At 35.0% G+C, this 12,866-nt stretch overlaps 1 protein-coding gene across 1 annotated transcript; it reads left to right on the forward strand.

Moving 5' to 3' along the window:
• Positions 1-839: 839 nt before the first annotated feature.
• Positions 840-7,554, forward strand: LOC128167516 (uncharacterized). Its single transcript, XM_052833276.1, has 4 exons — positions 840-2,176; positions 4,824-5,058; positions 5,426-5,596; positions 6,682-7,554. The coding sequence occupies exons 1-4, from the start codon at positions 1,082-1,084 to the stop codon at positions 7,203-7,205; spliced, it is 2,025 nt and encodes a 674-aa protein (XP_052689236.1). The 5' UTR covers positions 840-1,081; the 3' UTR covers positions 7,206-7,554.
• The last annotated feature ends 5,312 nt before the right edge of the window (positions 7,555-12,866 follow it).

The following is a 12,866-nucleotide window of genomic DNA, read 5'->3' on the forward strand; positions in this document are numbered from 1 at the left end:
CAAAAACCGGTTATGAGATTTATACTATGAACATTTGTATTTTGACATATTTATGTATGGTGTTAAACATAAATATATACAGATTAGACACTGTGTTGAGTGTATGAAAACATACATATATATACTTATTAAATGTTCATGTCTGCCCTAGCTCTTTCAATCATCCAACTTTTTCCCTCTTGTACATGTTTTTTTCATGTTTTATGTACATTGGATGCTGTATGTACAATCTTCATGTTGCCCCTTGGGGGCCCTTAATTGGTGAAGATGTATGACAAAAGGCTCTTAGTAGTTTCACAAGGTTAATTCAAATTCAGAGAGACAATCTTAACGTTAATTAGACTTCTAAAACCGTTCCTCTGCGATACGCTATATACAAGCATATCTTTATTAGCGGATTTACAAATCTAATTTTAATTGTATACGAGAGAGAGAGAGAGAGAGAGAGAGAGAGAGAGAGAGAGAGAGAGAGAGAGAGAGAGAGGGGGGAGGGGGAGGGGCTCGGCATGTGTGTTTTCAGGCATATGGCAACACGCTTTTCCTCGCAGCTAACATTTTTTCTTAAATTTACGCATAAAAAGTGAATTAGCACAGAGTTGCCCCCCCCCCCCCCCCCCCCCACACACAATTGACGTGGAGGCAATCTTGTTCGCGGCGCCCCTCAAGATCCTCTCTCGTCAGACGTGTATCGTTATGAGACCAGATCTTATAAAATGCATACCAGAAACATGAAAACAAGAAAAAGATTAAATTCTGTGATTAATGGTGATAAATTATCAAGATACCTGCCGACGTAGGTAATGAAGTGCTATTTAATTTGATCTAAGCGATCGCGTTATGCGTCAGTGCCTAAGCGGCCTTATAGTAAACAATGTTTGGTTTCTATGCATGGAGCAGGTGCCCGGTTTACTAATTTTGTTTTACTGCATGTGCACAAAAGTCGGAGAAATGTTTTATGGTAATAACTGTGTGTAAAAGGTGACAAATATATCTATGGAAGATAAAGATGAATGGAAGATTAGCTGTCGGTTGTTAAATTCATGATCATGTTGAAGCTCAGATAGCGCGCAGACTTCGACAAATGGTGAAACAAGAGGCCATGGATCCTGACGAGATGAGAGGCAGGACTGGCCATGACGCTGAAGACATCAACCAGTTTGACTCGGTATCCAACGTTCGATCTCAGCCGGAGCGGGTCAAGGACCCGCCCAAGTCAGTGCAGAGGGAGGGGAGTAATGTACAAGGTGGCGGCAAAAAGGAGAACCCCCCAAACCACGGCAAGTCAAAGAAACTCAAGAAAACAATCTTCATTTCTTACTCCCCTGATGCAGGCTTCACAGAGCGAAAGTTTGTGGTGGAAACTGTGCGCCAATTAAAGGAAAATAATCTGGCAGAAGACATTTGGTTCGATAAAGACGAAAAAAATACGGACAGCCCCTGTTGGTTTTCCATGCGTATGGAAGCAATTGAAAAGTGCCGTGCTGCAATTTTGATTTTGTCAGACAGTTACTTTATGTGCCCTGTGTCGGTGTATGAGGGTAAAACTCTTGTGGAGAGACTCAAAGTGGACCCAACATCAGTTGCAATATTTCCAGTAATGTTCTCTTCTTTAGAAAAAACTGAAATGCCAAAAGAGTTTAATCTGTTAGTTAAGGATGTGGTGGAATTAACCTCACCGGATAATCATAAACTGAGCCTTGCCGAGAAGACTTCAGTGGTGATAGGGTCTATAATGGAGGAGCTAGAGAAGTACGCCTCCATACACTCACCCCCCACCCCCCACACCCCACCAGACACGGAATTCACCGGGGAGTACAAACGTAAGAAGATCTGTCAGTGGAGTGTAAATGACCTCCAGGAGTGGCTGTTTAAGCTGGGCATCAAGGAGTTCTACCGCCAGAGTCTGGCCGAGTGCATGGTGGACGGGTTCCTATTGATGTCCCTCACGGACCAAGATATGATCCACCAGCTCGGAATTGACAGCCGTGTGGTACGTAAGAAGGTGATGCAGCAGATCCTACAGACGCTGGACCGCGAGCACAGGCAGCCGGACAACTGGCACCTCCGCGCGCGCACTCAGCGATCCAAACCTGATGTGATTTATCTCATCTACGACCCGACTGACGTCAGACTGGCCCAGAATATCAAAGCGGACCTCAAGAAGAAAAACTTGCAGGTAAAATACATACATCTCGTGAAGTATTTTTAACAGTTCATATTGATATGGTGATTTGCCATTGTGATATTTATGTATCATACACTGGCGTCGGAAGCAAATTGAAAGTGGGGGGGCTAATCTTTCCTGCGAGAAAAAGTGGGGGGGCTGAACCCTCTATCATGCTATGTTTCTAATGGTTAGGTATAACTTTGCAAAAAAAGTAGGGGGGCTAAGCCCCCCCTAGCTTCCCCGGTCCCGACGCCTATGTCATAAATAAAATGATGTTTAATTATTAATCTTTAAGAAAAATATATTGTTCAATATATTGAACTATCAAGATCTCGATATGCTTTGTATAACTTTTTATCAATGTCTGTGTATTGTGTATTGTCCCACCCTTATCAAAACTATGAGCAGGTATTTAATGTACTACTGTATATAAGATATTGTAAACATGTCGCTATGCATGTGACATGCATGCATGAATACACAAGAACATTGACAGCTCTAATTGTTATGAAAATACATATTTATTTAAAATTTGGGTAAAGTAATAATGTGGACAACTTGATTTTATTCAGGTTTAAAATTTGTAAGCTGCTTGATTGCTGCAAAGTGGACTGTGAATATTTTTTAAAACCATGCTGCATTAAAAGAGATCATTTGTCACCATCTAATTAACAATTGAGATTAATTGACTTTTGGCTTGTTGGTCACATTCAGTGGTTAGTTAATGATCTACACCCATTAATTTCCCTTAATCTTATCAGTATTTAAATTTGCATGTATTTAATCAAACCAATTACTGGTACTTATTGTGAGTTACTGGAGATTGGCACTTAATAATTCTTCATTTAATTCTATGTTGAGGAAGTTACCCCCCCCCCCCCCTTATATTAATGAGAATGTTTATCATATAGAGACTATATGGTTTTGTAACTTGGTGCTGATTGATTTCTGTATTTACGATAATTGAATTAAGAGCCATTTAGAATTTCCTTTACTATATAGTAAATGCTGGCTAATAGTTTAGATATTTTGGCTATATTCTGTACTTTACAGAGAACTAGCATGTAAATGTGATTATCTGGTGTGCATGCTTACAATGTAAGCCTTTCATTGGATCCATAAAGCACCACTATAACACTGGTAGATGTAATTTACAACACATAACCGAGCCTTCTACATTGCATGTGAAGCTCTCTCTGTGTTGACAACGGCCTGTAAATTAGATTCACTGGAGCCTTTGTTTGGAATGCTTTTATCCTGTGACTGATTCGACCGTCTTTTGATTTAAGGCCCTAGTTTTATTATTAACTCCTCAATATCTCTATGGATGTCATTTAATGCATAGTATGAAGATTTCTAAACCCTTTACTATGAAATTGATGGTTATATGAATTATTGCTTCAATTTCTGTTCCACATTGCATACATTTTTTATAACTCATGCAGCTCTACTTAAATATAAAATTTGTAAGCACATGAGATATTGTGCAACTAACTTGAATTTTCAGACATAATTTTGATATATTATAAATATTAATTTAAGAACAAAAATGTACATAGCATGCGACACAAACCTAATTAAAAAATTTATATTAATTGTTATCAAAAGTTATCAATTTCTTAAATGCAAAATTTACCAAATTCACAAGGAAAAGTGAATAGACTCTGGGGATCGAATGGTACCAGTATATATAAAACAGAGACAGATGTTCTCTCACAGGATCTCCTGGCAATACACCAGCACTCTACCGATCAAGCTATTAAAGCATGTATATAGTCAGAGCTATAAAGAAGAGACATGCCTGCCCATAGTAAAAAAAATATATATAATATATGTAAATCAAAGAGAAATTCCCATACTCTAGCAAATTAATTACCTCTGATTTGGCCTGGGTTTGAACTTAAGACCTGCATGCAGATCCTATACATATTACCCCCCCCCCCCCCCCCCACCACCGACAGTTGTAAAAAATACCATTATATTGAAAGCACTACCATGTAGTGATTTTATTTGAATGAAATCAAGATAATCCCCACATTCTCCTTACAATGACAAATAAAATCTCTATTAGATCAAGCTGTTCGGGAGATTTAAATGTGTCCCTTTTGAAGAATGAGCAAGGAGAAATGATTGCTCATTTTACAATCCTATAAACAGTGAAATACATTCTGTACTTTGCAAAATCTGATGTATAAACAATCTGTTCAGGGTGACCAAATGTTTGATTAATTAATGCTCAAGCATGTCAATTGAATGAAATAGACCATTTCTGTGTAAAGATATAGATCAATGTGTTTTACGTTTTAACGTACGTATGTTATCCTCCAATACCTGGGGTTTTTTGTATTTAAATTCCGTTGCATTAATATATTTGGTTGATATAACATATAGATATGGAATGCAAAAAGTATTCTGATTAATTGCGCAATTTGTATTCCATCAAAGTATTAGTAGTAACTTAATTAATACTTGGATTGCGTCAATGTTAAAGGAACGCAATTTTGGAAATTTAAAGAAAAATTGACACATACAAGATCAGATGTGTGTATTCCAACACTTACAAATTGTACATCTATCCAGCTACTTGTAGGTACTGGGTTTATGACAGATTACAATGAAGACATTCCGTACAAAACTGCATGTTTTAATATTTTAGGTTATCCATCATGACAGCGTAAAGCTGGGAAGATCCAAAGAGGAATTCCTGCAGATAAATGGACCACAGGTTGCCATGGCAACACAGGTGATCGTACTTCTGACTGAGGCAGCCACAGGGTCACCATTTGTGTTTCATGAAGTCCTGTTTGCTGATTGGCTGGGCAAGAAGCTTGTGTCGGCCATGTTTAAGAATGTTTGGTCCACGTTGAGGGCCTCTCTTAAAGCTGTGTTGGGTATGTAATTTTAACTATGATTTTTTCCTTTGCCAAACTGTTTGCAATATATAAGTTTGCTGCACCTTAATTGAAATGTTGTATGCACATGCAATTGCTCCCTATTTGTTGACAACCTTAATTTGCTGCTATCAGGATTTGAACCCAAGGTCTTTTACTCCATTTCACAAATATATCATTCTTGCAAGCCAGAAGGGTTTTAGATCTGAACAGAATGGATCAGAAAATCTTGGCTTGTAAAGATGCATGTATATATATATATGTATCAAACTTGTAAAACATGTACTTGTGTATCATGATTTGAACACTTTATTGCTGTTTGTAGAGTTGTTTGAGTGGTGTATTGTACTATGTCTGATGTTTGTAGGTGAGTGCCCAGCGGTAGACTTTGAGACCAAGATGTACAACGAGAGTCTGGACGTCCTGGAGCACCACATCAAGCCCCTTAGGCGGGTCCCTGGGGTGGTGCTGGAACAGTCCTACCTCAACAAAATGGCTGAGGGACTCAAACCGCTTGAGATGCTAGCCTACTCCAGAAGTTAGTATCTAGATATACCGGTAATATATGAAAAGAGAAAAATTACCTAAAACTTCACTCGATTGCATGTTTAAAATTATGTTTATATGCTATATATATGTTACACAATGAGACTTCTTCCCCTTTTATTCTCCCCTCAAGAAGAGTGGATCTTTTTATAGACATTTTCCTGTAGCGATAGGTGGATAAGGAGAGAGTCTTTCTCCCAGGAAATAGTGGCTGTAGAGTAAGTCTATCTACAGGGTTAAAGAGTGGCTATAGAGAATAGGGTGAGTCTTTGTTTTGGGGATGGATATCTACAACGTGAGTCTTTTTCCAGGGGAAAAGTGACTATATAGTGCCTTTCTCATCAGGAGTTTTCTTTGGATTAAGAGTAGCTTTAAGTCTTTCTATGGTGGAAAATTTAAAGGTGTTGTGACCTTGAGTGAGTCTTTCACCTGGATGTGTGACTTTACAGTGGTTTTTTCTTCAGGGGAAAGGTTGGTTTTATAGTATTTTGTTTTCTTTTTGAGAGGAAGGGAGGCTATACATGTACAGAAAGCCTCTTCCTGGAGGGAGAGTGGATATATGTGATACTTTCCCTGGAGGAATATTTGTAATATAATTGGTCTTTTCCTAAATTGTGGAGTAGTTATACCAATATAGTGTATCCTAGGGGTAAAGTAGCTATAAAATGGGCCTTACTATTGAGGAAGAGGGGCTATGTAGTTAGTATTTAACCTATAGTAGTATTCTCATCAGGAGGGGGTAGGGAGTGAAGGTGGCTGTATAGAACTCTTTCCCTGAAAGGAAAAAATATGGCTATACAGAAAGTGTTTCCTTTTGGAAAGGGGTGGCTATATTGTGAGTTCCCTCTGGGGAATATAAGTGGCTGCACAGTAAGTATTTCCATGGTGGAAAGCTAGAATATAAACAGTTTTAAATTCAGTTTCTCTGGTAGGAAGAATGGTTAAGTTGTAAATATGAACCCTCTGTAAAATCACTAATTGATTTACCACTATTGTAAAGGATCACACTAGCAATTCAATGTATGCCATGATCCCTATGTTCTTTTAGTTTTGACTGTTTCTTTATTCCCCCCTCAGATGGTGTGGTGTCGCGAACGCCCAGTGAAGGTGACCCCCAGGTATTCATAAGCTACCAATGGGACATGCAGGGTAAGGTGGAGGACATCAAACAGCTGCTGGAGAACAACAGCTTGCAGTGCTGGGCCGACGTGTCCATCACCCTACCCCCCAGGGGTCACAGCAGCAAGTCCAGCCGCAGCGGGGTGGGGCTCCACGACGGAGGGTCAGAGACCCTTCAGAGTCAGATCCAGAGGAACATGAAGGCAGCCTCAGTGGTGCTGAGTTGTATCACCCCAAAGTACCTCCAGAGTGACAACTGTAAGAAGGACCTCACCCTGGCTGAGACTTTCAACAAGCCCGTCATTCCTGTCCTACTCAGATTCTCCCCCCAGGAGAGTGCACCTGAGCAGGTGAGAAAAATCCTGTCCAAGTTCTCATATATTGACCTCAGTAACGAACGGCTTTACAAACAGAATATTCCATTAGTGTTGGAAAAAATTAAAAAAGCAGTCAGTCAGAGAGGAGGTTACCGTGACTACTGAGGTCATCACCATGACAACTGCCCAGTCAGCATTTGTTTACAGTCAGTATTTGTATAGGACCATGCCTGTATGTGCTTCCACATTGTTATAGACTGGAATCTCCGTGTGAGGGTGGGTCAACCATACCCTAAAAAGGTCATGTACAATTAATGCCAAATGTGCAAATTCCTGGAAACGTTTTATGTGATATGTATATGTTGACCTTGACCTTTCTGTGTGAGTGACCTTCAAACTGTTCATTAGAGACATGCACGTGTCAGTTTGTGCTGTTGATTGTTGTCATGTTCATCGCCTGAAGCGCTCACTGTTTTCTGTTCTTGTTTGAATAAAATAATCAGTATAAGTTGTATTAGTAGAGTTTGTTTGATTTCATTATATGTTAAAATGACACAACAAATTCAATAGCATGGAATAAAAGTGCTTTAATCTATCAATCCTTTTAAGTTTCAACTTTTGAAAAGTATAAAAACCAAACTTAATTGCATAATGAATGAATAAATGCAAATGGTCATTGTAATCAAAGTACTGAAAGTATTCATGGGAGTTGAACTTGCATAAATTTAATTTCAGGTGTATGTTCGTAGTTGTACAATGTACATTAATAACTAGAAAAAAATTGGGAAAGTCACCATTTCAAAGGGCCCTGCTTAAATAATGGACATTAGAATGAAAAGAACTTCATAAGTTCAAAGAACTTTGCTTTGACATTGACCCATAAGTTAAAAAATTTCCAGCTGGCTAAGAACATTTCTTTACAAATAAAGATACCTGTTCGAGATGATTCAATAAAACACATAGATATAGCTGACTCTAGGGACAGAAAAGGACCATTTTTTCCACAAATGAATCATTTATATTGCCTGAGAAAGCATCGTAGCAATGTGTTTTTAAAACAAAAATAATTTGGCAGATCACATGGATTTAAGGTGGTATGGGACACTTCCATGTAGTGACGTATTGTTTATTGAAACAAACAATAAAATAAAGTGTAATTATATACATGTAAGTAGTTTTTTTCCAAAAATGGTCAACTAACTCCGTAGCGCAGTGGGTTAGAGGGTTTACTACGAACCTGTAAGTCATGAGTTCGAATCCCGCTGGGGGATTTATAATTTTTACCCTTACAAATATTTTTACAAGCTATTTTTTGGTTAAATATTGTAAAATTTGAAAATTCTAAACCGGTGAAAATTTTTCAATTATATAGTACTTTAATCCACATTAATATCGATAGGTGTCCCATACCACCTTGAATAAACATGTGTAGCATCCTGACAAACGTGCTGATACAGCTCATCTCCGTTTTTCAAAATGAAATCTATATCTTCTGAAGTCAAATCCAGAACTTCCTTTAAATTGAGATACTTGTACAAAATATTGATGAGTGCATTTGAAACACACTGCCTTCCTCGACTTTATTCTGGAAATATATTAGAACATTGGTGAAAATTACCAACCACATTTTTTTCAACATCACTGCTACCACTCACCTTTTTGTTGTTTATTCCTTTCATTAGAACAAGAAGGTGATATATATATATCTTTGGCAAATTGGTTTCAATTTCAAATACAAAATTCCCTCATAATAAGTTGATACACTGAACATACACATATCAATACACCCTTCCCTTTTAATTGATGTATGTCAGGAAAAAAAATTGTTCTAGTCCCATGTCCTTGATTTTTATTAAATTCCTCTCTTTTGAAAGTTCATCTCCAGAATGTTCATCTTTTTGTTTCATTTACCATTAGATGCTCAACTCTATGATTTAGTCCCAATGATCAACTCTACGATTTAATCTCAATAATCAATGTTAATTTTATTATCTCCATGTTTTTCAACTCTTGATAAGTTCTTTATTTATTGAAATCAACATCCCATTTTTGAGTATTTGTTGTAAAGAGCAAAACTGAGTAAGATTTCTAGTATATAAGGGGTTTCAAATCAACATTTTTTAGATTTCACGGAATAAAAACATGCCAACTCATAAAACTTTGCCTCTTACACCCTGCAGCACAATGATTTCACAGATCACTATCATGTACAGTCATAGTAAATGCTATTGCACAAATTAATAAATACCACGCACGTACTAAAACAATGTCATATCATTTACACACACCCTCAATCACTGTAAAAAGATATTTAATTACTTTCGAGATTCAGTGGACTCAAGACTTCAATTATAACTTTCAGATTCTCAGAATAACAAAACACACTAAATATGAAACACGCAAATCACGACAAAAGTCTTTTTTTAAGTTCATTCTAAAATATTCAAATAATAGATTCTTATATCATAGACATAAACGTAATCAGAAGATTTTACATTGGCCTAGGTCTACCTAAACCACAAAACGAAAACACGTGAACATCGAACATCGGCTTGCACATTTACAACTCTAATCTAACGGAATTGCTGACTTTCTGGTGAAAATACTAATTCGTGCAAGAAAACGTTATTTCAGCATTTACCTTGACTTTGATAGGATTTGACAAAAACCTGATTTTCTTTTCTTCTCATATAAGCAGTTTTCTTCGATCTTCTTTGAATGTAAACAAAACTTGATGAATGTATCATGTAAGAATATTTTAGTGTACGAAAAACTAATGATTTTTTTACACGAAAACTTGTGAGGTATTCGTATACAAATTGTTCTAATATACTCAAGGTATCTATTAATTAAAAGGTATAAAACAAACAATGAACTATTTTTTATTACACTTTATACACTGCTAATTAGCTGTTTTGCGCCACCGTGTCCGTCTCGTCAAGAGCACTACTTTTAAAAGCACGTTTCGTTACAAAACAAAAACAACAATTCATTATGCTAAAAATATCAATCTAAAATTTAATAAGAATTTGAATAGACTATAAGTTTTAAAATTTAATAAGAATTTGAATAGACTATAAGTTTTAAAATTTAATAAGAATTTGAATAGACTTTAAGTTTTAAAATTTAATAAGAATTTGAATAGACTATAAGTTTTAAAATTTAATAAGAATTTGAATAGACTATAAGTTTTAAAATTTAATAAGAATTTGAATAGACTATAAGTTTTAAAATTTAATAAGAATTTGAATAGACTATAAGTTTTAAAATTTAATAAGAATTTGAATAGACTATAAGTTTTAAAATTTAATAAGAATTTGAATAGACTATAAGGATGCTTTGTACCAAGTTTGGCTGAGTGGTTTTAGAGAAGAAGTCAACAATGTGAAAAGTTACAGACGGACAGACAGACGGACGGAGAACAGGGATGTCATGTCAATGTATCGATTATTATTACTATTTGTATTTTTTTCTTTTTAATATTTTGAATTATGGTATTTATATATAAACACATATAACACAAAGTAATACAAAACCTTTGAGAAATGAATGAATTAAATATACTGTCAGTCAATGTAAGAGGATTAAATTCTAGTGAAAAAAGATATAAGATTTACACATGGTTAAAAGAAAAAAAAGTAGATATAGCTTTTCTTCAAGAAACTCATTTTATTCAAAAATTTGAAAACAAACAAATTTTTATTGGGATGGAACATCTGTGCATGCATTTTCAAACTCTCAGTTTAGCAGAGGGGTCACTATTCTTTTTCGTAAAGAACTAAATTTGGTAATTCAAAATACCCACCGTTCGGAAGATGGTAGAAAACTTTTAGTAAACGTAAAAATAGATGATAAAAACTTCACGTTTGTAAATATATATGCACCAAATGATGATTCAAAACGTACAGCTTTTTTCGAAAGGATGAAAAGATTTATTACACTGCATTCTTTACAAGAAAGCGATAAATATTTATGTGGTGATTTTAATTGTTCCTTTGAAAGAAAAAATGATAAATCGCACAAAAAGTTAGCAGAAATTATTAATTATTTAGATCTTGTAGATATTTGGAAACTAAAAAATTCTAATACAGAGGGATATACTTGGTGTGATTCGGAAAACAACCCAAAAAGCAGAATTGATTTCATATTTACAAGTAAATTAGCCTCTGAACTAGTTGAAAAAATTCAAGTTAAACGCATTCCAGGTACTCATAGTAAAGGAAATAGAATGAGCGATCACCGTTTTTTGAAAATAATTGTAAAAATTGATAAATTAAAAAGAGGCCCAGGGTACTGGAAACTAAATACTTCACATCTTGATAACGATGAGTATAGAGAAGGAATAAAAAATATTTTTAAAGATCTAGACAATTCACTAGATGCTTTTTCTAAATGGGAAACTTTTAAACTCAAAGTACGCGACTTCTCAATAAACTTCGCAAAAAGTCATCAAACAATATAAAATCAAAAATACAAAATTTGGAAAAGAAAATCGATGAAATAGAAACTCTACCAAGTGAAAAGATTAATATGAAAGAAAAACGTGATCTTGAATCAGAACTTGATAAACTACAAAACGAAATTGCAAAAGGCGCGCAAATAAGATCAACAGAGAGATGGATAAATGAAGGTGAAAAAAATACAAGCTATTTCCTAGGACTAGAAAAGAAAAATCAAACTAACAATACCATTAAAGAATTAAAAGATGTTAATAACAGAATAATCAATACAAACTCAGAAATTATTAAAGAAATATGCAATTTTTACGAAAATCTGTACACGACGAAATCTATCGATTGCAATAAAATCTCTAATTTTATTAATGACATTAAATGTCCAACCCTTAATGAACAAGATAAGCTAATATGTGATGCTTTACCAACTTTAGACGAGTGCAAAGAAGCGGTGTTTAATATGAAAAACAACAAATCCCCTGGTTTAGACGAACTGCCCTGTGAATTTTATTAATGTTTTTGGGAATATATTTCACCAATATTTTTTGATTTACTCATAAGCGTATATGAAAAAAAAGAGCTAAGTTATACTCAGCGATTAGCACTAATCACAGTTCTATTTAAAAGTGGCGACAGAAAAAGTCTAAAAAACTATAGACCTTTAAGTTTAACTAATACTGGTTACAAAATTATATCATTCATATTTGCTAGACGATTACAAAAGGTTATTAATAAATTAATACATTAAGGGTCGTTATATTGGCGTTAATGCGAGATTAATATTGGACATATATGAATATTGTACAGAAAATAATAATGATGGGATTCTATTATTTCTAGACTTTGAGAAAGCTTTCGACTCTGTTGAGTGGAATTTTCTCTTTAATGTCTTAAAAAAATTTAACTTTGGGGATAATGTCATAAACTGGGTTAAGATTTTGTATACAAATCCAGTCTTTAAAGTAAAAAATAATGGATGGATATCCAAGTCATGTAAAATGTCAAGAGGAATAAGACAGGGATGTCCAATTTCAGCAATGCTTTACATTTTTATAGCAGAAATTTTAGCTTTAAAATTAAAAAACAATAATACAATAAATGGTTTTCAATTTAACGATACGCATAAAGAGATTAAATATTTGCAATATGCAGACGATATAACTCTTACTTTAAAAAACACCTCATCTCTAAAAAAGGCATTACAAACTGTTGAACTATTTTGCTGCCGATCAAAAATTAATTTGAATAAATCCCAATGTATACTCATGGGCAATTTAAAAGATAAACATGAAATTATAGAAGGAGTAAAAGTAACAAACAGTGCAGTGCGATGCTTAGGAATTCACATCGGTCATGATAAAAATAAATGTAA

Source organism: Crassostrea angulata, chromosome 10 (assembly GCF_025612915.1).
Source record: "Crassostrea angulata isolate pt1a10 chromosome 10, ASM2561291v2, whole genome shotgun sequence".
In the NCBI taxonomy this organism is placed as follows: domain Eukaryota; kingdom Metazoa; phylum Mollusca; class Bivalvia; order Ostreida; family Ostreidae; genus Magallana; species Magallana angulata.